The 25,369-nt window shown below is 38.3% G+C and overlaps 1 protein-coding gene across 2 annotated transcripts in view; it reads right to left on the bottom strand.

Annotated features, from left to right (window-relative positions):
• VAV3 (vav guanine nucleotide exchange factor 3) overlaps positions 1-25,369 on the bottom strand; it is a 162,577-nt gene that overhangs the window by 29,024 nt on the left and 108,184 nt on the right. For both annotated transcript variants that reach the window (XM_032192464.1, XM_032192465.1), the window contains exons 19-20: positions 24,975-25,020; positions 3,501-3,637 (exon numbers count right to left, since the gene is read on the bottom strand). In XM_032192464.1, coding sequence (XP_032048355.1) covers positions 3,501-3,637; positions 24,975-25,020 — 183 coding nt within the window. The remainder of the gene's footprint in view (positions 1-3,500; positions 3,638-24,974; positions 25,021-25,369) is intronic.

Genomic DNA, 25,369 nt, shown 5'->3' with positions numbered 1-25,369 from the left:
TCCCTTGTTTGTTTGTTTTGCTCTTCCCCCCCCCCAAAAAAAATATACACAAATGCAACATTTTAACATGTTTGAGTAGGAACCATATTCCAGATCTGCTCCTTTCCCAGCAAAACCAAGTTTTCTTCTGCATGCTCTCTGGGCAGAACAGTTGCTGTTAGCTAGCTCTAAGCTGCTCCGTCTCAAAGCATGCCCTTTCAGGATCAGAAAGCTTACCTCCTTCTACCTGCTACACATTGAGCCTTTAAAATACTTTATCGAAGCCAACACCCATCGTGTTTTGGGGTACATCAACTGACTATCTGAAAAGCCTTAAAATGAATATTGTCAGTTTAGCTTGAGAAAACTACTTTGAGCAAAGACATCAGATTCATATTTCACTCTTTTAGCAGCAATCACACAGTAACTCCTAGTTTTCTGCAAATATCTTCCCAAATGAGAATTATGCTCCATATTCATATGGAAAAGATAAAGAGCTCATGCTAGTTCCTCTCCACATTCTGACTTTTTTCACATAGTAGCATCATTTTCCATTGTCCCAGTGGGTTGTCATTACATTGCAACATAGAAAAATTAATTCTCTCTCAAACACAATTTCCAGTTTTATATCATAAGTGTATTTACAACATACTTAATGTCTTCTGGATGTTTACAGCAGGACTACTAACTACTGAAGCATTAGGAAGGACATCTGTATTAGCAATTACTTGATATGGGTTTAATTTGCATTAAAGAAAAGCTGGTTTTGAGAATGGCAAGAATCAGCTCAGGAATTACCTGTACTCTTTTGGCATACTTCAGAAAAATGACTGCCTGAGGATGGTGGGTAATTACAGTGGAAACCAGCAAAGCTAGAATTACGTTATATCTTACGGCAGGCATCGGGGCATCCCTAAAAGCCTGCCCTCAGGTTAAGCAGCTACCAGTTTACTCAGAGCAAACTCTGGAGAGGAGAGAAATGCTCACGTCCACAATAAAAACAAGACTACTTCAAAAGGTACACTATTGCAGCTGAAGCAACTAGTAGTGCTCTGGTTAAGGGTCTGAAATTTCCTTTTAAAATATCAAAATTTCTCTCCACCCACCCACTCTCGATCTCCCCCACCCCTTTTTTATTTTTAATTTCATTCTGTAAGTGAGGATAAACAAGCAACACCTAGGCAAAGAGCATGGCTCTTCCAGTTCTGCACCTTGACAGGAAAGAAAAGCAGTCATGCAAAATGGGATACAAGAGGATCAGCACAGGACCATCCTTTTTCTACACAAGTGTTTACTGAGAACAGTAAGATTACTTGTGATAGCAGCAATCCCCTTGCACCTTGTCTTCAAAGAAAGCTCAGGTTTGAATGATACTAGTGGGGAGGCAGAAAGCAAATGCACAGAATACAGAAATATACCCCCCAACCATCTTATTGTCTCTTTGATCGGTCAGATGGTCTCTGAGAAGGCCATCATGGAAAAAAATCCTGCTTCTGTTTTCCAGGCTGTGCAACAGGAAGATTCATGTTTGTGTATGGCCTTGACTGACTGCAGAATTACCACAGTAACTGCTATACAATCATTCATGCAAACATTAACTTCACAGAATTTTGATATCTGTCAAAACACATTTGATAGTATTGCTTTCCAGCTGCAGTTTAAGGTAAGTATTGCTTAATAACTTGGGGTGTTTGATATACTGTAAAGAATGAAAAAATTAAACCACAAATACTTCTCTATTACAAGAATTTGAATTTCTAAAATGAGCAATGGTGCGCTTAAAAATCCATTCCTATATTACTGTTTTGCAGGTCAGCTACAAGTTATTCTAAAACACCTCTTGAATAAAATTTAGATTTGCATAAAAATATGTTTTGAAGTTTTCTTAACATGCATTTTAAAATACAGATGTTGTCACAAGTCTTATGAAAACCCTTATTGAGCAGCCTGTGACGAGACCGCTTGTTAAGGAAAAGATTTCCTGAGTGATTCTACTGAACAGGAGAATTTTTACTAAGATTCAAACCTGTTACTAAGGCTTCTGAGGAAAAAGCCTCACCCACTTTCCAGTTTCTGCTAGCTGAACACAATTTGATTCTAGCTAAATTATTTAACATGATAGGGACAAATAACATTGACGATAATTCCAGTAGATTGAGTTGACGTATGGAGGGATATGGACATAACAATAGAAATGGTCCCACAAGGTCACAATAATTTTGGTTGTATGAAGTGTATTAGTCTGATAATCTACTTGGTCAATTGATCCCAAATCAAGAGCATGCTTAAGAACTTCTCTAAATCAGAATTGAAGAACAAAGCCCTAAATATAAATCCATATAGGCAGAAATCTGACTACCAACATTTGACAAAAGTTATTTTTCACAATGTGAAATATCAATGGTCTACTATATAGCAAACTTTTTTTTTTCTTTTACTATTGTTTACATATCATTTAATAGATAAGGCAATTCTATTGGTTATGACCTCCCCAGGTTAAAAGTTATTCAGAATCACCCAGAAGTATAGGAACAGAGTTCACTGGTTCTGTCCTGAGTAGTTTGGAGAAGATCATCCTCACTGAAGCCAGGAAAAAACAATTGTGTCTTAATTCATGTTACAGACCAAGCTGTTACAACTACATTTATTAATTTAATATAGCCATAAAGAAAAAATAAAATCAAACAAAAAAAAATCAAACATCTACAACAATTGAAGACAGCTGATGCTTCCCTGTTATTGTTCTATTAATACCCTGAATGTTCTTCTATTTTGCTCTATTTTCAATCCAATAATCTATAATCCAATAACATCAGTAGTATGCAGGATTCCAGTATAAAAAAAAAAAAAAAAAAAAAAAAAAAAAAAGAAAATGAGACATTTTCGTACATCTATCTTTAAAGTAAGTAAACCTTCCAGCATTTTTAATTCTCCTTTATAGTGCTCAACTAAAAATAAATTTAATTAACAGTAGTGATATGTATTATGTGATACTCAATTTCTATCAGGGTAACTGATGTTGCCGTCAATAGATTATACTTGTCCTCTGTACATAAAAACTACCCTCAAATGACTTGAGAGGTAATCAGGATGCTTAGGTGTGGTTCTGTTTTGCAGAGCAATTTCTCTCCCCTATAAATCTACTACCTGTAACTGAGTTTTGCCAATACAAATTCGAGTTCTGCCATGCCAGAGAAGCAATGAGTGAAAATACATAGGACTTTGCCATTTATGTGTCAAACACTCTCCTTATCTCCAATAATTTCAATAGAAGGATTGCTACCTATGTCCTGGTCTTGCAGATTTACTCACTACAAGTTTTACTCTAAGCTGCAACATTCAAGCTTTACACAATATAGGTACTGTTGGTACTTCAAAAGTAAGAACAGCTGTATTAGATATTTATTTTGGTTAAAACAAATCAGATTTTCCTTGTTCAAGAAAAAAAGGAAGTTACAAAAGCAAAATATCAACACATTTGTTATCTGGGACTAATGACTATTTGGTAAACCATACAGTACCTGCCAAAATAAGCTATGTGCATCGCCAGTAATAAGTTCAATAGTGTCCCCAATCTGGATATGCAACGGTGGACCATCTTGTGGCGCTGGTTGTGGTATTCCATTGTAGTTTCGAATTACTTGCATTTTTGGTAAACCTGAAACAAAAATAAACAAACAAAAAACAAATATATTTTAGTTAGCAACAATTTATGAAGTACGAAGATCATAAAAGCATCCAAAAGATAATAGGTATCTGACTATGGCACAAAGGCAGACTATTTCTTTCACCTGATTATTACCTCATGAAAGCATACGATCACATACCACCTCACTTTTTTATTTAAAAATTGTTAAAAAAAAAAAAAAAAAAAAAAAGGGCAAGAAAAAAAGTAATTTGTCCTTCCTTCTTCTTAGGGCAAAGTTTGTTTCATTTTCACGAAGACTCTTCCTAGAAGAGCCTCCTCCTTCATTGCTTTCCCTCCTCTTCCTTTTATAAGTGCAGAGATCCCTGGATCTACGTAAGGTTCAAATCTCAATGTTATCTCTGTAATTTTCAGCAAAGAATTGTGATGAACAGGTATTAAAAACACCAATATGGACAATTTCATAGCTTTTAGATCAATATTACCGAAGAGCCCACTGCTCTAGTGAACATGTTCAAGAGAATAAGGCTGACATTCCTTCATTTTTTGACAATATTTTGGGTTACATGTAGTGAAGCTTAGATCAATTTCATGTTTCATTTTCAAGACAAGAACTCTGGTTGCACACTACTACTTCTAAATGAATACCAGCTGCATTTAGACAGCTGAACCACATTTATTTCTGTATTTAAAGGGTGCACATCCATAACAAAGGTTACATATCCACCCCTAGAGAAACAAAATATTTCACTCAAAGATTATTCTCACTACCTCTATAATTAAGTCATTGTTTCTGACTTAGTTCAAGAGCCCTCCCCAGTATATATGAAATAAGGGGGAGGGAGAATTCAGCAGGAAGAGAATATTGTGGGTACTCTAACTCCATGTTCTTATAACTATAACTGCACTTTTACAAAAATACTTAAAGCATTATGGACAGCTAGTGTATTGCAGTGAAACACTGTCCTGTGATATTACACGAATACTTGAAATCAAGTGAAGAAGTGCCAGCTCCATAAGAAACATAGCGAAGACTTAAAAGATGTTATGATAACATTTTTTCCAGTCTTTATATTACCAAGGAAAGCATCATTTCAGTTGAACAGGTCTACTGTTGATCACTCTCCCTCTACCTTTAAATTATACTTTGTGTAATAATTTCCCTCCAAATTGAATTTTCAAGATTACTATAATTAAGTGGGCATATCCATTTATAATCTTAACCTCAAGCTTTCTTGGTTAAGTAAGATTGTGTAAGAATGTATACTAATAGTACAAATAAGAGTGAAGGCACACAAAGTCAAGGTCACTGGGCAGCCCTGTTTAAACAGTTTCTTATTGTAAAGTAATGCAATCAGGGTCACCTGGGTTTGACTTTCAACATCAAGTCCAGCCAACAACCTGACCTACCAAGTCCCATCACTAAACCATGTCCCTTAGTGCCACACACACATCTATCTCTAAAATACCTCCGTGGACAGTGACTCCCTCACTTCTCTGGGCAGCCCATCCCAGCCATGACCACCCTTCTCCAAGAGGATTTCTTCCTCGTGTTCAGTCTAAACCTCTCCTGTTGCAACTTGAGACCCAAAACAGAACACAATCTCCACCTGTGGTCTCACCAGTGCTGCAATCAAGAGGATCACCACCTCCCAAGGGCCTGTTGGCCACGCTATTCCTGATGCAGGCCAGGATGCCATAGGTGTGTTGGCCACCTGGGCACACTGCTGGCTTACGCTCAGTTGGCTGTCAACCAGCTCCCCCAGGTCCTTTTCTGCTGGGCAACTTTCCAGCCACTCTTCCCCAAGCCTGTACCACTGCATGGGGTTACGACCCAAAAGCAGAACTGGCACTTCACCTTCTCGAGTGTGATGTGGTTGGACTCAGCCCACTGATCCCACCTATCCAGATCCCTCCGCAAAGCCTCGAGCAGATGGACAATCCCACCCCACGTGGTGCTGCCCACAAACACACCGAGGGCCCACTCCAGAGATCCAGCCAGTTCTTCACCCAGCAAACTGGTCACCTGTGCAAGCCACAAGCAGACAGTTTCCCCAGAAAAAATACCGTGGAAAAGCATGAAATGCTCTATTAAAACCCATTTAAACAACCTCCCTTTCCCTCATCTACGAAGCAGGTCGTCCTGTCGTAGGAGACCAGGTTAGTGACTAACTGCTAACAGAAAGGATTGGTCCGTCTGGAAAAGACCTAATTGTGCTGCAAGATCATTGCTGCAATTCAGGTGGCAAGAAGCACAATTATTTGTCATCTCTTGCGTGATCTCCTCTAAATTGTATGAAACATGAAAGAAATCACGTTCAATAATTACTACTCTGTAGTTAAGAATAAATAATACTCCCAAGTGCTGATGAAACACTAAGCGAAATAATACCAGTTCCTACATTACTCAACCCAAATTACATCATAACTTTTACTATTTCTTCAGGTTACTGGTATACCCAAAATGGGCACCTAATTACTACCAGGTCATTATTCTACTTAGGTAAATACCAGGCCTTGCTTTATTTCTCAGCTTAACGCTGTCACGCTTTGCAATTCTGACCGAGCATCAAGGAACACTGCACCTATTGTGTGGCAAACGAACGCAACGCTGCATGCAAGCAGCGACTCAAAGCTGACAACTTCATCCTAATGCAAGCAAACTCCCTCATCACAATACAGATGGTAGCTCTGCATACATGATTAGCTGCGAGCATGCCCTCATCTTACAGACAGACACGGAAGTCTACCCAAACCTACCAAAGCATTATTTGCTTTATGAAACGCTGTATCAGGTGATTTAGTTTATCACATTCCTAATGTACAGAAACAGCATACGTAAAACGCCACCTTTGTATTAATCTCAGGTGAGAATGAAGAAATTCTCATACATTTTTCAGTGCAAATCCTGTTGTTTGCAGTGGTTTATTTTCCTTTAAGACAATACATTTCTGAAATTAAGTTAATCATAAATGCGTAAAATTACTTGTAATTTTTATTTACCGGTATTTCGCTGGTAATTATGATTTTTGGCATCTCTGAAAACCAGGCCAATAGAATTTGGAAAAATGCAAGGTGTGAACTAGCAGAAGTATTTAAGATATAATGAAGAATTAATCATGTTGGAATATACTATGCCTAGAATACTTGCATATAATTCAATATGCTTAATTCTGTGAAATCCTACAGCAATGTTAATTACAGTACAGAGAGGTGTGATGGATCTAATCCCATCCATTCTTACCAGAGCAACCAGCTCATTCAATTTTATCTGTTTAGCAAGCTTATCCTAAAACTAATTTGTTTGTTGCTGCTGTTCATTTCAAAACTTCCATTTCAGCACTTTCTGCCGTCCGACATAAATCAGTTCATGGCCAACTTAGATCCATTTCACCTAGTGGGTACAGGCTGAATACTTCTTCTCCCTGCCTGCATTTGTTACAGACAGCAATCACACCCCTGCTAACTTTCATTCTGCTAGCTAAATGAGCCAGGTTTCTAGCCTCCTCTCGTAATAGATCAATTCCTCTGAGCCTCTATATCAAGTGTTTGACTGAAGCTCAGACAAAATCAAGATAGACAAGAAAAATATTCTGGAGGTTATTTTCTTAATTTGCACATGGATTCATCACAAATACACTTGTTAACAAACCTGAGTACCTGCTGGAAAACAACACAGACAGGAAAAAGTGGCATGTTACAGAACTGTTTTGAGTGTAACCACAAATTTATCACAAATATCACAAATAAACGAAGACTAGAATGTAAAATGCAATTAACATTAGAGACTGCCATCACCATGTACATAGCTGCACTATCAAGTGTATCTGACAACTCCAGAAAACTTCTGGAAAAATATCTGGCAAAAAGTTATTTTTTTTCACGATTATGTTTAAAAGCAGATAACATTCCAACCAAAATCTCATTGATTTCCACAACGTCACATTTCCACATAACTGAAAGCTTCTGTCAGGAAGCTTCCTGCCTAATTTTAAGATGCTAAACCAGCTTTGCAGTTTCTGACCTTCAAATCAAGGAGCAAACTGGCCCAGTTATTCTATAAATAAATTCCTAAATCTTGCTTCACTTGAAAAGCAGAAAAACATCAAGATTTCTAGAAATGTCTTCATAGCCAAGCTGTGGGTCACAGATCTAAGCAAATTGATTTTCTGAAGCAAACTTTGAGAAAAGCAGAAAGCATGCTAGAGTAGGAGTTAAATAAGTACTAGTTTAGCTGCATTATAGAAAAAGAATAGCTTTCATAAAACACACCACACCTTTGAGAGCTTTAATCTTATAGCTACGGGTCAGGGTTGGAAGGGACCTCAGAGGAGAGGTGCCCCAGCCCTCTCATCATCCTCACAGCCTCCGCTGGATGAGCTCACTGTAACGGGCCCACATCCTTGTGCTGGGGACCCCAGAGCTGAACACCGGGCTCCAGGTGGGGTCTCACGAGAGCAGAGCAGAGCGAGACACTCCCTGCCCTCACCCTGCTGGCCACGCTGCTCTGGATGCAGCCCAGGATGCAGGTGGCTTTCTGGGCTGCAAGCGCCCATGGCCAGCTCACGGTGCGCTTCTCATCAACCAGCACCTCCGAGACCCCCCCTCAGAGCTGCTCAGTCCATGCTCCTCCCAGCCTGGATTTGTGTTTGGGATTGCCCCAAGTGGAGGACTTGCATTTGGCCTTGTTGAAGTTCAGGAGGTTGGCACAGGCCCACCTCTCACGCCTGTGCAGGTCCCTCTGGATGGCATCCAGAGTCACGGAAGGTTACATTTCAGAACTGGAGCAGCACAGAGTAAGTTAGGATACCCATTATGTATGTGCTCATCGTTTCATATAAACTACTTACATCCCTTACAGCAGCTCTCCATTTATGAAAGGCACTGAATGACCCTCAGTTTCGTGCAGATTTCAAAATGCTGACTTTTTTTTTTTTTTTTTTTCGCCAACAACATGCATAATGTATGCCCTACAATAACCTCTATCTGTCAGAATTGATGCCAGCATCTGTTATTTCCAAACAATGCAGAACGTGGTTTCTACTTTGGGCAGGAATCATTTTAATATACAGAATAATGACAGAGGATGGGAGACCAGGATACAAGGGTGAATTGGTGGATACACTATGTACTGGAAGCATAAAGGCATAAAGCAGCTTTATCTGCACCGAACATGCACTCCGAGTTAACATGAGTCTTGAAGGAAGAAAGACTTGGTTTTTCTCTAGGAAAAATGCATCCCAGTTCCCAAGTATTTATAAGCTGATCCAAAAGCCACTAACATAATTGAAGGAAGCCTCCTGACTTCAAGAAGCTTTGAATTTGAAAGAATTTCGGACCATCTGCCAGGGCCACGTCTTGATGTCTGCAGAACCTCAACACAAAGAGAGCTGCCTTTCTTACAGGAAACGACGTGAAGACTCACTGATTCTGTTCTTTCTTTCCCCAAAAGAGCATGCTAGGTGTCTATTTGGAAACTCGGAACTTGTTCCAAACCTTTGTTACTTATTTTTATAGCTGGAAAAAAAAAAAAAAAAACAGGCAGTGCATCAAGGACAAGGAGCAGACTGACATCCTGTGATTGATAAGCCTCCCATAGCAAAGACAAGAAGAAATACTGTCTCAGTTCTCAGAGCAGACACATCTCCAGCCACCTTCACCCTTCAACAAGGAAATAAGGGCAAAGCAACTCATGGCAGCACCTCGTTGTGTCATCAGATTAAATATCTGAACAGTGACCCACAGTGTAGCAAATGTATTAACAGCACAAACCGAAGACTGACAGGCAAAGTAAACCCCACATTTAAGTAAAAGCAAAGGAATCCAAAATTAGCATTTATACTGCAGTCAGTCAAGTTAGGCTGTGAAGATTTCAGATCAAGCATAACTGCAGATAATAAAGTAATAAGGAGCTTAAAAAATCACTTAGAGAGGAAAATAGATGGGTTCTTAGGGACAGGAGTGTGAAGAGCAGGTGGACAGAGTTAGACTTACACACTGAGCATCCATGACAATTTGTTGATTTTATACACATACAAAAAACCAAACCTTTACTATCTTTCTTGGCAACATCTTGGTTCAACACTACTATTATGAAAAGCTAATTAGAGAGATGTTCTACTCTGAGCATGGAGTACATAAAAACAAAGTCCTCTGTACGTCCTCCAAATCAGCCCCTCTAGCTTTAGGTCAATCATTGCTTCAAATCCCTGTTCCTAATGACTGCCTTGCAGAATTAAAAGCATTTTTCTCTTGCATTTTATCGAGAGAATTGCTTCTTAATTCCTTATCAGTGGCATCTACTTCTGCAACCGGGGAAGTCAACAGCATTATACAGCTACTGCCAAAGGGAAAAGCTTTCCAGAAAGACTTCGTAGCTGGGGAGAAGACCCAAGTACAGCAACACCACCACGCAGCTTGCGGGGCTGTCTGCTGAAGACATGAAAGACAATAGCTGCAGTTGTTTTTTTTGTTTGTTTGTTTGCTTTTTTACTTTTAGGCTGAGTGACTTCTGACCAGTTACAGAACTGGTGGAACATGGAACATGCCAGCGCAGTCTTTAAAGTGCCCTTTTCAGAGAGGCAATAATTTAAATAATTACTATTGGACAAAATTAATTCAATGAATAAGTACACAGACATACCTCAAAAGATAATTTAATTGAACTTATTATTCTCCCCATCTTAAGTCATTATTTTTGAATGTCATCATAATTAAAGTTCTAATTTTAGATGTTGCACATAAATCTTACATCCAGGCAAGATGACTGAAACGTTGGGGGTACCCAAGACAGCTTTTAATGTTTCACTTCTGCTTGTCTTCTGAGTACAAGTTTGTCTTTGAGTAACATTCAGTACAGACTCCGTGTTTTTTACATGACTAACCACAAACAATGGTTTTGCTGTTTCACTCAAATTTAAGTCAGAAGACTTCAGAAGGCTGATTCTTAAAAAATTCATGGTTGCCATGAGCCTTGCTCAACTGTTTAAATTTCTGCTTATGCAGCCCAGCCAGAACTCCCTTCCACAGAGAACTCCCTAGCAGAGATGGAGGAAATCTTCACTGCCTCATGATTCAGATGACGAATTTGTAACACACTCCAAACCACGTTCATATTTCTCTTTCACTTCAAGACAGGAGATTTAGGAGATAGGACTGCCATCCCACAGGACAAACAGAACTACCGAAGAGATCAAAGCTCTCTAACCTGTTCTCAACAAATTTTCTTCCTCAACTCAAGATTTCTCTCCAGTCCTTTACTGCTCATCAAATCTCCTTTCCTGTAATTATTCAAAGACTTTTTCCACCATTCCTCTTTAACGCTGTGTATGTAAGCTGTATTCTTGGCAAAGACCTCTGCAAAAATGGTCAACCATCAATTAAAATGATGCTGTGTGGGAGGAAAAAATCTGTCTGCTAACAGTCTGATCAACAACTTGTGATCAGAAACAGAAAAACACTACAGCTTAGGAAGTCCTTTTGCTTCTTCGGGTTTTGTAGACCTGAGCAGCAGCAAGAATTCTCCCGGTAAGCAGCTGTAGCTCCATTTCCAGAGAAAACCCACACAAAACTTGGAGTTACACTGCAGATCATAGCAAGATTTTCCTCCATGGAAAAGGAATGAGGCTAGCTGTGTTATTCAAGTTACATGATTGAATTATTGAAACTGTGCAACTTGTAAAAAAAAAAAAAAAAAAAAAATCTGTGTAGAAGTATTTAAGATTGAAGTAGTTTGGTTTAAGAACAATGCACAGAGACATCTTCCCTCGCTCTGAACAACAGCGCTAGTTAGCTAGTGGTTTTGGTAGTGGTTTTTTTTCAGCAAAGATATTTGAGGATAGCTCTTTTTAATGCTGACACTGAGAGCAGCATTAGGAACATCAGCAGCACGGGTGCATTGACATTCACTGCAATGGATACTCCTCCCTCAGTAGGGGCTGCCAAGTCCAGGCTGAACTTAATGCTTTGCTTTGCCTTATTCCTTGACAGACACGCACACGTAGGTCTTGTACATCCCTGTGTAACTGCAGCAATGAAGAATCCCATTTTCAAACATCTCCAGTACACGAGACCTCTCCACTAAACTCCAGTTGTACTTCAAGCCTGACACTGAAAACTTCAGTGCACTGCTCTGGAAGACCTGGTTGTGCCCTTCACAGCTTATTATTTATACCCAGAAATTTGCATTTACTATTTAAAACTTTGATGCCTGCAGTTTATCCTTTCCAAAAAGACAGTTTTGAAAAGATTGCACTGAAAGAAAGGGGCAGAGAGCTAGGAAGGTCACTAACTTTACAAGGGTCATAATCACATTTATTTTGTGATAAACTGGACTGAAAACTACTTTTCTTTCACTGGAACACTTCTTTTCTGTTTCATGGCATGTCTTCTTTCAAACAAATGTTTTGTATAATCTCTCCTGTTTTTTTCAAAAACTTCTGCAGGCAACTGGTCCTTACTTTCAGTGATGTAAGCAGGTATCTTTGGCAGAGTAAGGGATTTTGGAATTGTCTAGATTGAAACTTATCCCAGCACTCTGAACAAGCATTAGAAATGCCCTAGTGCTAAAATATTGTTATGTGAATCAACAAATAACAACCAGGTTTCAAAAATACACTGGTTTTGCTTCTGTTGACAAATAAATGACATTTTATTTTAGTGTAATTTACTGAGTGAATCGGGAATATGAATTTTAAAAATAATATTGCTTCAAAATTAAGAATCCTCATTATTTTCTTAAAAACTGAGCAAACCAGAGTTTTATCATATGAATTTAAAATAGTGGTAAGTAAGGTGCTGCTTTATATAAAGGTACAAGGTATGAAGATTAGCCATAGTTAACTACCATGTCTTTTAATGTGGTCCCAAAGACAGGTAGGGCATTCTAAAAGGTGTATTTGTTCCAACAAGTTTATGCCCTGAGGAGCGAACAACTTTCACTGGGCAGATACTATAGACGAGCTATGAAGGTGTGCCCGGACAGAAGGAGACTGTGTGCAGCAAAAGCCTCTGAAAAAAAGGGACAAATCTTGGAAAAAAAAAAATAGTAATAATCCATGACTTTGGAGAAATAATTACCTCAAGCTGATTTTTCATACTGTCTTCTGCAGGCCCACAGATAATCCTGTGGCAAGGAGTCAGAAGAAAAAGGCTGGAGAACAAGAGCCAACTTTGTAAGCTAAATTTAATACAGTGAAATGTCCTGAACCTTGAACAGGACCTCAGCATTTTCTGTTGAGTAAGCTGTAGCACGTTCAGCGACTAATTTTGAACAAAAGTTGGTGAGCTTAGTAACAACAGAAAATTGTGCTTTCTAAAAAATATATGCACTGCAGTAACAGTACGATAGTCCAATCTCTCTTGCAGTGTACCTGAAAGCACAGCATGACGGGAGGCAACCCTACCTCTCAACAAGTCTAATCAGCACAAATGGAATTAGTCATCCTGCTGACTGTGCTATCTGTACACTTAAGTAATCAGTGGACAGCAAGGTGGTAACTGTACATATTATAATCCATAAAAAGGCAGACTTGAGCCAGCTAGCATCTTTCGCAGGTCTCGAATAGAACTTAAAAATATGCATTACAGGAAATGTGCTGAGATTTTATTCATCAGACGCTGCAAAAACAGAAATTATCTTCCACATTTCTTTTGTGCTCTGTATTGACTAATAGCATCTGACTCTAAGATAAAAGACCTTCCTCTCCGTTTCTGCTAATTACAAGAAACAAACTCTCTGGCAAAAGAGTTGCTTTAACTGATTACATAAGACGAGCAGGAAGTGGCAGATGCCTGACAAAGCAGGCAGGTTCCAGCAAATGACGGATTAAGCTCGCTTGCACGCACCCTCTTCATAATGCTGCGTAATCCTTCAGCATTCCAAGTTAAACACTCTTGTGGTCTTCCTCCTCAAGCAATATTTATTCTTGTTAGCCTCTACCCTTCTTGTGGCAGGTATCTTTCACTTCTTAATCGGCAGCTCTTACCCTACATACAAAAAAAACCTCAGCACAGAATAAAGATTCTTTGCATGGAAACTTCTATATAGACGAGCACTGTCAAGAATTACGATTTCACTGTTACCACACTGTAGATGAAATTGTTTATCCCCAGTACGTACTTGTGATTTCATTTTTATCCTGCATACTTTGCACATTTGAAGCACCAGCAGCCTGTGCAAGTAACTTGGAAGAAGTGCAAAGGGCATGGTGTTTTGTGATATGCCCAGCTTCTCCGTGCGTTTGTAGTATCCCTGGCCTCATTCAGTCGACATACCTGTACACAAACTCAGGCCTTGTTTCAAGTATCCAATGAATGTAACAAACTCTGTACATACATGCATGTCCTACATATTATTTCATCTCACTCTCTTCGTTTATAAAGTACCCTCTCTCTTCTGGCATGACTGGCATATCACAGTCTACACCCAACTCTGATGCCCTAATTTCTGCCAACTCCCTCCCTTTTTAACAAAGAAAACTATTTGCAATTTCAGTACAAATGAAAAAATTGTTTAAAAAATAGCTTGATTTTCTGTTATCATTTACGTACTTAACTTGAACATGGATCACACGATAAATAAACAAGCAGTAAAAGGGTGTTCCCCATAAAGATATAAACCCAAGTGTACAATAAAGTCACAAAAGTGATCAACGGTCACTTTTTTGTTGAAATAAATTGTTATTGCTAAATTATCACAGGCAGAGATCGGAATCACATCTAGTCCTCTGTCTAGATGTCAGTCTTGCCATAATAATCAGGCTACATCTTAAGACTTTTTGGCCTCTTTCCTTCCCAATTCCTACTTAAGAATATAAAATAAAACACATGTATACCCCTCATCTACATCTTGCCATGAGTGAGAGACCTCCTGTGCTCTATTTGCAGCGTGAACATGGATTGTGTGCTCCAGCAAATGCTGGGAAATTTGTTAGGACACAAATCGTGTCACAAAGCAGCAAAGGACGAGAGTTAATGTTCCACAGAAGCCAGTGTGAACCGTTTCTGCTGTACCCCCCTCCCGAAATGTGCAGCCACAGGACTGCACTGCTTCAGCAACCCAATCTCAGAGGAAATCACTTATCATGCCCTCGTCACCAGCACCTCCTCTCATGACCAGGTTTTCAACAACTTTCTGAAGCTACTTAGTCCTATAACCAGACAACCATCATAATTTAAAAAAAAAATAGAGTGAGGGAATACCCAGGTGGGGAAGGAAGACCACACCTTGTGGCAGCAGCCTGTAGTTACATCGAAGAACCACCAGAGATCAAACTGACATCAGCAGAGCTCATGGAGTTGGTTCTTCCTCCCAATAATCATGCTCTGACAATGAATGCCCTTTATGCATTTAAATCCCAGCATCAGCACTTTGAGCTTAGTTGCTCACTCAGTATTTCTCAGATGCCTGAGCCATGTGCAGAGCTACGTACAGCTACGTATGTCAATGCATCAGAAACAGAGAGCTAACAAAAGCAGCGTAAAACACCCAAGAGCAGTCAGATTTAAATCTCCGTAATTCTTTTACTCATCCTTTTGAGTCTCTCCCCATTTATCCTCTTCTCTCCGTGATAAAGAAAAAAAAAAAAAAAAAAAAAAAAAAAAAAAGGTGAAAACTCTAAGGCAAATTGTAGGATCTTACAGGAGAAAAAAATAAACTGTAGAAGATTTAGTGGCATTATGCAAATTTCACTCTACTAAAATTACCAGTGATACTTGCAAGACAACTGCTATTGCCAGAGATGACCCGTTACTCTGGAAGAAAAGCTGGGATCCACATCTGCATCTTTTGTTACTGTTTCATAATTCATACGATTTGCTGCTGTCAAAATCAATTAAGGGGAAAAAAAATCCAAGAAGAGTAAACATGCTGCTTACCATGTGAACTAAAAGACAGAGCTTCATGTTCTCTCCTCTCCCCACATCTGCCACTCCAAGTGAGTTGGTTAAAGAATAACCTCTAAGGTTATGAACCAGGGCAGTTTTCAAGGTACCAGATAATAAAGTTACTATTTAATTCCTTGTTACGCACTATAGATTAAGAAATGCAAGCTATGAATAGTGCAAGACTGAACAAGTCTTCTGTTTATTTGCAGGTCAGCAAGAGCAGTAAAGAGAGCTGAACTCAAGTACTTTCTTCGAATTCCTTATAAAGTTACTTTACCTTTTTTTTCCTGGATGAACAACATCAAAGAATTAAAACAAGAGAGTTGAACTAATTGATTCCACTAAAAAAAAAAATCAGATCACTTTTCTACTGTCACTACTAGGAATGACTCTTCAGTGCTAAATGAATTCAAATATGAAATTGCTGAATTGTTAATCACGATCTGTAACCTATTTCTTAAAACAGCCTCAGTACCAGAGAAATAAATGACTTTGAGTGTGAAAGCAGTGCTTTACAGCAATTCAGTTGATATCAGTAGATGCCCTCATATGAATATCTCATGTTTGTACCAGGCAACCTGGTAAAGTCTACTACTAAACCACAATTTGCAAATATATAGATAAGCGTAGATAACTAACGCAACAAATAAAACAATGAAGAAAAATGGGGCACATACTTTAGAAGCAGACAACAAACATGAGCATCAAGGTGATAGATATGCTAAAAGATCAGCAAAGCACTTTTAACAGGATTCACTATCAGACTCTCCTCCAGTTTTCATCATGAGACAGCTCCCACAGAAAAAGAAGCACCAAAAGCATAGGATGTAGAAGATTGTAGTGTTTTTTTTTTCTGAAATACGTTTCCAAGAAGGTCTTCCCCTTATGAATACTTGGTTTTTATTGTTCAAAAAATCGATAAGCATTATTGAAATTGAGTAAATAGTGGGTTAATAAGGCTTGCAGAAGATGCAAAATTGTTTCTTCGAGAAGAACGCTACTTAGAAAGAAATGGAGATTTCATGAACTGAAGTGTCTGTACAATAGGATGCATGCAGTTTTGGTGACAAAGATCATTCTTGGATCTATGAGCATGCAGACAAGCAAAAAGTATGGTCAGAAACCAAAAAGTTTCTGTATCAGAATAATTAAGCAGATAAGGGATGGAAGAGATGACTAGAAGGGATATGACAGACATAACTCAAGAGTGGCACAGCGTGAAAAGAGAAAATATCCAATTACTATTCACTTTCTCTTTTTTTTTTTTTTAAACCAAGTCAGTAATAGTAGTAACAGTCAGCAGCTTTAAAACAACTACTTTATTCACACGACTAATTACGATACTAATAGTGAAAGGATGCTGTGAATATCAAGACTTTAGATTGGCTCAAAAAGAGAAAAACAAGAGTTTCTACATATTTTTCTTAAGAGCTAAGAAACAAAACCAAAAGCTACCAAGGGGAAACTACCACAACATCTCACTCCATATTCTATCCCTAAGCATCCATTTAATTGGTTACCATTCAAGAATCGAACCTGGGCAAGCTTGGCCCGCAGCCCAGCTCGGCCTCATTGTTCTCTTCTCTTGGAAGCTCAAAGAGGTGAGCAGATTAAAAACTCTTCTGAAGAGCTACATCAGTTTCTCAGGGTCTTGCCTCTGGCCCCTTCTACCAAGCTGCAAAATCTTCCTTAGGCAGAAGGCTGAGGCAGTTCTGTGAGCCTCTCTTCTGTGAATTTTCAGCAATCTTTTTTCTCCCATGGGATGGATGCTTTTAGTTTTACACTGTTTCCCAAATTCTTTGTGTGAGAATTACTTTGAAGTAGCGATCAAATACTGATTTAGTTAAATGAGCGAGCCACAAAAAAAGAAACCATATGCTTTAGAGTATGTTAAAATTCAGTAACTTTTGACTATTTTTAATCAATCATTGCCTTACTTTGTTTTGCCTTCTGAGAACAACAGTACCCTGAAGATTAAAATCAGATATGGAAATACATGGGTAAACGCAGTATTTCTCTTGAGGATGAATAAGAGATTTACAAGTCCCAATAAACATTAGCAAAATACTGTGCAATTCCTTTCTACTTGCCATGGTAACTAAAGGCAACTTCAGGTCTGCACACGTCTTTTCCCCTCTTATTTTTACTTTTTTAAAATTCTGCTGTATTGTTTATTAAAATGCAAAACAGTATCATTTTGGTTTTACTGATCATACAATGCCTGTTTTGTCCACTTTCATCCCAATCTTATCTTCTGGGCCTGCCAGCTCCCTCCACACAGTGACATTTTTCCCAGAACGCTCCAAGCTGATAGTTCCTTATGTAGAAAAAACGATGCTATAGAGTTGTTAACTGACCTCACTTTAAAAGTTATATTTATACATGCTCAGCATGTACGAAGCACCATATTACTCAAGAGAAAAATAAAGTGTTAGTTGCTCAAGATCTAGAGACTGTCCCCAAAACACATCCAATAAGACAAAAGAGCCTAAATTACTCAACTACATACTCATCTTGCAATCCAACTGGGCAAGGATGAAAGAGTTCAAAAAATAAATATATTTCACCCTTTGGCATCTGGGTCTTCTGATGTTTAATTAAAAGAAAAGGCTAAAGGCTATGTTCTTCTCTGAATGTTAGCACACTGCTGAGATGCCAAAGGGACAGGCACCTTTCAAAATACCTTGCCCCAACAGGAATGTAAAAATCATTTCAATTTAAAATATAACAACCCAAATAAAATTCATTAAACTGCATTTGAAATGCTTCATTGGAAGACAAAACTCTACTTCACCTCCCAGAAATGCATTAGTGGAAAATTTCTTGGTGCAAAACATTAGACGTGTTCTTTCTTGTATCACAACAGAGATGAATACATTATCTTGGGAAACAACAATAGCTCAGCAAATGGCATTAGTGCTGCAGCACGAAGGCAGAGCACCCAAACGTAAGATACCTTCTTTAAGATGTGGCATAAAGACTTAATTCGATCTCACAAATGAAGTCAGAGTTCAGGGAACCTCTGCATTCACTGCTGCTGAGATGCACCTGCAGGGGGCTGTCCCCTCAACTGCTCCTACGAATCTGGTGACCTCAAGGAAATGAGCTCAATCTGGTGTTGAACCCCCCATGCTGTCCCAGCCGCATGATGCAGAACATGTCAAAACACAGCCGTCAACACTAAGAGTTGCTCAAATTACAGCTGCAACCCAACTCCTTGAACCACTCCAGAACTTGCAGAATTACACTTGTGTTGGCAAGAAACACTGCCTGCCTGCCTTCCTGGAGCATGGAGCCCTTCTTCTGCAGCAAGAGAGCTCCTGGCTGCCCTGCTTAACCCGTCCTTACCTGAGGCTCTGGTTCACACAGATTCCTAGAGACACACACTGTGCACTTTAATGCACCTTGAACAAAACGTTTGGGTGCTGCGTATGGAAAGGAGAAGCATCCAAAACCCAATAAAACACCCGTAATAGTTAAGCATATCTTACATATATATAATCAAAGTTCATTTTAGGTTTTATAGCTTACATTACAATAGAGCATTTCAGAGAAGTCTTTAGCAACTCAGGCAATATGACACTCCGCAAACACTGCAGAATTATCTCTAGGGAAATCGTGCAGAACTCTACATACTTGGACGTAATTGTTAGTTACTGGACACTAGCTCCCAGAGAAGTAAAAGTTTGAGTTCCTTCAAGTCTAAACTAGTTATTGGTGTGCTGCTTGTTTTTCCTTTATTTTTATAAGCCATCTAAGCTATGTTTTCACCTACAATATGGAAATTCCAAAGCTAAATCAAAAGGACCTAGCAAACAGGTCCTCATGGCTGGTCTGCATGCAGCAATGTCCAAGTCTCCTCCTCAGTTACAGGATGCAATAAATGTTTCTGTATCGTGAACCTTACAGTTTCTCTTAACAGTAAGCAGTACAAAAGACCTCAGACTTGTCAAACCACCAACTCCATCACCAAAGCAAGTTTTTTCAAACATCTTTCCTTCAGTATTCCTTCAGGCTTCCCCCGAGTTCATTTACAGTCAGCTGCTCCTTCATACACACCTGTACTTGAACTAGCCATCACAACTCACGTTTATGTTCAATGTACACAATATCTAAAGCTGAAAAGAATGTCTCACGTACACTGGAGCACTTCAGCCTACGCTGTCAGGAAGACCGTCCCACAACCTTTTTGAAGACGTGTAATACAGAAAGAAAGAAGCCTGCAGGACTGAGTAAGGTCCTGAAGGAAGATGCAGAAACATATCGCCTGTAATGGGTTGCTCTGCTCAGTCTGAAAGGAGAGGCAAGAACTGTTAAGAAGGGGGCTGGTATCCACGCCCACATTCTATTGATGGGAGAATAATTGTTAACCTTCATTATCAAACACCTCGTACCTATCAATATATTTCTTGACTCTATACATAGGAACTCCTGTAGTAAAGACAAACACGGCCTTGGTGTAATCTATCTTGATGAAGACAGCGGTAATACAGTGATACTTTTAGTGACTACAGTCAGCTCCTCACTTGCTCATGAGAAAGCTCAACACTGGGGGCTTGTTTAATGCTGGCTTGTGGTTTGGGGAGCCCTTTTTCTGTGGCTTAAAACCAGCATAAATTGCTCTCCTCAAAAATGATATTAATGGTCAGTCAGCAACAGGCCACGAGAGATCTGGCCAGGATCACAGGGAACTACCCTCGTTGCTGAGAAGAATAAATAAATTCCTGAGCACTAATTTTTCAGCACTGAGCTTAATGTTGCAGAAGGCTATTTTTCTTATTTATGAAGCTGGATATTCTCTGTGTGTTTGGGCTGAAAAAGGAAAGGCAACAATCGATCAGGACTACCAAAGCCTTGTCTGGATAGCTCTTCAGAAAATCAGAGATCTGCTTCAAATTATCAGTTGAAAAGGGTAGGTTTGTATGCAACAGCTACATGCTTGGCAAGGAATTACCCGCAGGTTGGGATATTCTGGCACTTGAATTTGGACCAGATTTTGCTTTAGGCTGGACATATGCTTGGACTGGCACCGAAACCAAAATCAGAGTTAAACTTGACTGTCACAGAGCACGCAGCATCACAATTTGTTGAAATATCTCATGATCCAATATTCTTAGCTAGGAAGTAAATTTAACCCACCTGTATTCTACTACTAGCTTTTTACAATGAAGACTAGATATAATCATTATCACAACACACAAATGTCTGAATGTTGTTTCACTGTTTAGTAATCAAACACATAACAGTGATACAACCTAGGTAGAAGGTTTCACAACCCAACTGCAACCAAGTACGAGGCACACAGTAGCTCACTTCCCACCACAGCTAATTAAAATCTCCACTGCTGTACTGCTTGCTGTATTTTTTTTGTTTGTATAATATATATGCTCTAGGCCATAAACCCAGCTATTCCCTTCAGATTCTTTTCATTATGATCTGTGTAAAATCAATAATAAAGGATTGCTTCACAAAGCAAGTACAGACCAGACACCAACCAGAAATATAAATACCCCTTTTTAAAATTACTGCTTGAACTTTGAACTCTCAGACTGAACACCAGCTTCACCCAACAGCAATATACATGTCCTTGCATATATTACTTGTTAACACAGTCTCCACCCCACAAGATTCAGTCAGTATTTCAGCTTATTTCAAGTCAAGAGGCCTGCTGCTTCTGTCCCTTAGTTCAGAACTGAGGTTTTCTACGTTTTAATCCATGCTTACAAAGAAATTAGCTATTTAGGATGTCAGAACATGCTCAATGACATTCTTGCACAGATCAGATTTTGAGTTTAATCTGCACTGAATCTTGAGTACAAGGCTTCTATAGCGTTCTATTTTTACCACGTTTATCCTTCTGATATGAAATATGCTTTCACACTTTTAGAGATTAAAGTTCCAATGTTTATATTAGCACAAGTGTTTAGGGTAAAACTAGTTTTAAAATCAACAAACTGTGAACCTATTATATTTAGACTCTTTACACCCTTAAAAATAAAAAGACAGCAAACATACAGTATATTATTTCAATAGCTGAGAAAAAAATCTGCTCTTATTAAAATGCATACAAAATGATTGCTATTAAAAACATGCCAGGTTGCATCATCCTTCTCAAGAAAAACACACAAAACCTTAGATTTATGCTTATGAATATACATATGAATGGTCCATTTGTCATTCAGGTCAGCAGTGCAAATCACATGCTTAAAATTAAACATATACAGAAGCTTTCATGAGACCCCTTACATTAGGAAAACCTTATATATAATTATCATTCCACACGCCTATTCCAGGCAAAATCTGACATCAATCTAATCACTTCTCAAACGTATTTATGCAGAATTGTGTAGTTCCACAGTAAAATGCAAATGCAGGACTAAGTTCTTCCTAGTTTTAGAGATGCAGATGCATTTACAGGTTCATTCACTCATTGGCTTTTATTATCTGCCAATTAATCCAAAGGAAGTCTCTCCAAAATCTGGCTCCCCTAAAATGTAGATGGACCTGTTCAGATGGGCATGTACAAATGGACCACATGGTGAAGTCACAACACATGCCATACAGAAGAGACAGAGAACAAATTAGAAAGCAAAAGAAAATATCTATCAGCACTGTTTCTGCACTTATTTCTTTTCTCACACCTTTTTCATTTCCCAGGAAATTCTGTGCTTTCTCATTATTAATCACTTTTCTTTCTATGTTTCCTTATTACCCAACACAAAGAAGAAGAAAAAGCAAATCTCAAAGAGGAAACTGCCACTTATAACCAAACATCAAAAAAAAATGATACAGCCATGAACAATTTACTGCTTTTAGGGTACTTCAGCTAGTTAGTTGAAACTATCAGCAGAAGCTATTTTAACCCACTACCCTCATATTAACAACTGCTTCTTTTAGACTATCTTCACTCACAGTACTTCTCAATTTTTTTCCCCTCCATTCAGGGCTAAATGGTGTCAGTAGAAGTTGAATTTGTCTGTAACAAAGCTAAAAAGACAACCATAACACACACACTTGACTATGCCAAGCCTCCTTGCATTCATTATTCATTACTAAACTAGTCAAAGACACTAGGCAAGAACACGATGCTGAAAAGATTGTATTAAATACTTGCTGCCCACAGTAATTTTATTTACTGCTGATAAACTCCATCATATTAAGGCACTGCAGGTGCCTGCAATTGATTCACAGCAAATGTCTGCTTTCCTAAATTAGTACCGATGCTTCAATAGCATTGACATGAAATATGGTTAGCAGCAGCATGTTAGACCTCTTACACAGACACCAGTCCAGGCAACAAACTTTTCTCTTTAAATATATATGAAACGGTAACAACAACAATAAGGCAGTACATTAAGACCTTAAACAGTATCTATAACTGACTACTGCTCTCAGCAAGAAGATCACCATGGTGCTATGATTTCCAGAGATTTATGTGACAGTTGTCTTGAAAAGATCTTAGGGTCTATGCAGCAATGTATGCCCAAAATAACTGATCTTTTAAGAGTGCTGCTCTCTGGATGGCACCTTCTGTCTCTCAAGACAACATGATATCTGATGAGCAGTATTATTTAGAATATTCAAAGGAGTTGCCAAGAGATTACCCAAGACATTAATGTCTGTTATCTCTACCAAGTTACAGCAGGACTCAGAACACATATGCTGACAGAATACAAATTAAAAAGTTCACTTAATTTGAAAACTGTCAAAGTATACATATGGAGTGTTAGTATGTAATTTTTTTCATTAAAAATTAATAATGTCAGAAGCAATTCTGTAATAGTCTTCTGCAATAGTATCTCTAAATGAAGTAAACAATGCACATGTTCTGCATTTCTATGGGCTTTCAGAAATAAACTCGGGACCAAGAACTTTACTCATTAAGACTACCCTCAGGAACTCACAGTACTATTCTGTACAGGTAAAGGGACAGGGAGGCATTATTTAGACATTAGTTTCATAAAGCTCTTAAGAATCTGTTTAATTCAATGACCCCAGTGATTTGAATGGTACTTAGTCTTCAATAAAAGCTAATTAAAAAGTATCTTTGTATATAAAGATCATGTAAATATTTCTACCAGACTTCAACAAGAAGTAAAACCGCCAGTATATTTGAAAACTTCTCAAAGACAAAATTACCTAACCTTTTCAAAGCCTAATATTAGACATGTTTAAAGATCTAGACCTGTACGGACGATTCTGCAAGCATACACTGTAGTTGACAGCACTATATATGACTGAATTAAAGAACTCAGTCCCATTTGGAACAAGTGTTTTCATCTTCTTCCAAATTATTTTGTTGATTTCATGATATTGTTAGTATAGCCAGCAGAGGAAACACTAAGTTTTAGAGCTGTTTGTTGAAATTCTTAAAGAAGAAAAAGTGAGCACCCAATAACACGAAGAACAATTTAGGGGCATCATGAAGTTTTTGGTTTTTTGCTTTTTTTTTTAAACTAGAGGGAACAAAGTGACAATACACAGTCCAAAACACCTCAAAGGTACATGCGTAAGAAAGGTGTGGTCTGATTCAGCTAGTTAGAACATTTAGACTTCCCAAGCCAAGGCAGCTGCAATGCTGGTGGCACAAGTAGCATTCTTACTTTTTCAAAACTGCTTAGCTCTGCCAGGCTATAATGTGTTATCAAGTTGCCGTTCTGTTTAATATTTGACTCAACTATTCTCAAGTGTCCAGACCCAGAAATCTTTAATAATCTACAGCTTAGGTTCTTTCCAAATAGTATCTGCATAACAAATCTCCTGTAATTACACTATACAAGAAACCTATAAAGGACAAAAATGTAATTACTGTAAAAAAAATGATACTGAAAACATCACACAGTTACACCAAAAAACATTGCGTATTTCATTCAGGCACATAATGGGTCTCCAGAGGAAACATTCACCCGCTTGAGTACACAATCTATAAGCAAGCATTTAATTTTCTTAAGGGTTGCTGCTGCCATGATTACACAAAAATATCTATTCTATACTAACAAAAACTAAAATCACTTAAATTCTACATTAAACTACAATTGGTTTATGTCTTTTAGAAGAGCAACTCATATTCAATAGAGCTAAACACTGAGCACCAATACAGTAAAGAGCTGAGAATACCCACAACTCTGCAGATCAGAACCCAAGCTTTGTAAGCAACTGTCTCCTTTTCATCACTTCTTTTAATTGCAGAGTACAGTAGGTGTGTCAAGTTAACCAAAAGCCCAGAGGCATTTCATTGTTCAGGCAGAAGTGCAGCACTGCTTCAAGAAAACAAGAAAAAAATAGGCCAGATCTTTGAAATCGCTAACCCAGAAATTGCTTTATACCTTCACTTTAGCAATGAAGCAGGTTGTCAACATTGCATACACTACAATAGCAATCATAATGCAACTTGATGAAGTGAGTTACAGTTTTCTTGCTCTTTTTATTTAATGTTTAACTATTAAAAAGCCATGACACAAACCTGGGTCCACGTGTCTGGAGTTTCTTCTAATTCCATTTGTTCGTTTCTAAATAGCAAAAACACAAATTAAGGATATGAATAAACTTGTTTTCATGAAGGCATATTAAACTCCTTTCATTCCCACAATCTACTAGGCAAAGATGGTTATCTTAAGTTATTTCCCCCCACCACCATCACCACAATTATCTTTATCTGGTAGAAATATCATACTTTGAAAATTATTCTTAGCAATACAGAAAGTTTATTCATACATCCTATTTTTTCCTGACACGATGCTCAGAAGATTCTTAGTCCACAGAGGGTTTATTCATATATCAATTTCTTGGATACTAAGCACTTTAAAAAAAAATCATTTACAAATATGATAATAGAAAAATACACAGTTTGGTAACATC

This window comes from Aythya fuligula, chromosome 8, assembly GCF_009819795.1.
Source record: "Aythya fuligula isolate bAytFul2 chromosome 8, bAytFul2.pri, whole genome shotgun sequence".
Lineage (NCBI taxonomy): Eukaryota > Metazoa > Chordata > Aves > Anseriformes > Anatidae > Aythya > Aythya fuligula.
This window is presented reverse-complemented; position numbering and strand designations above follow the sequence as displayed.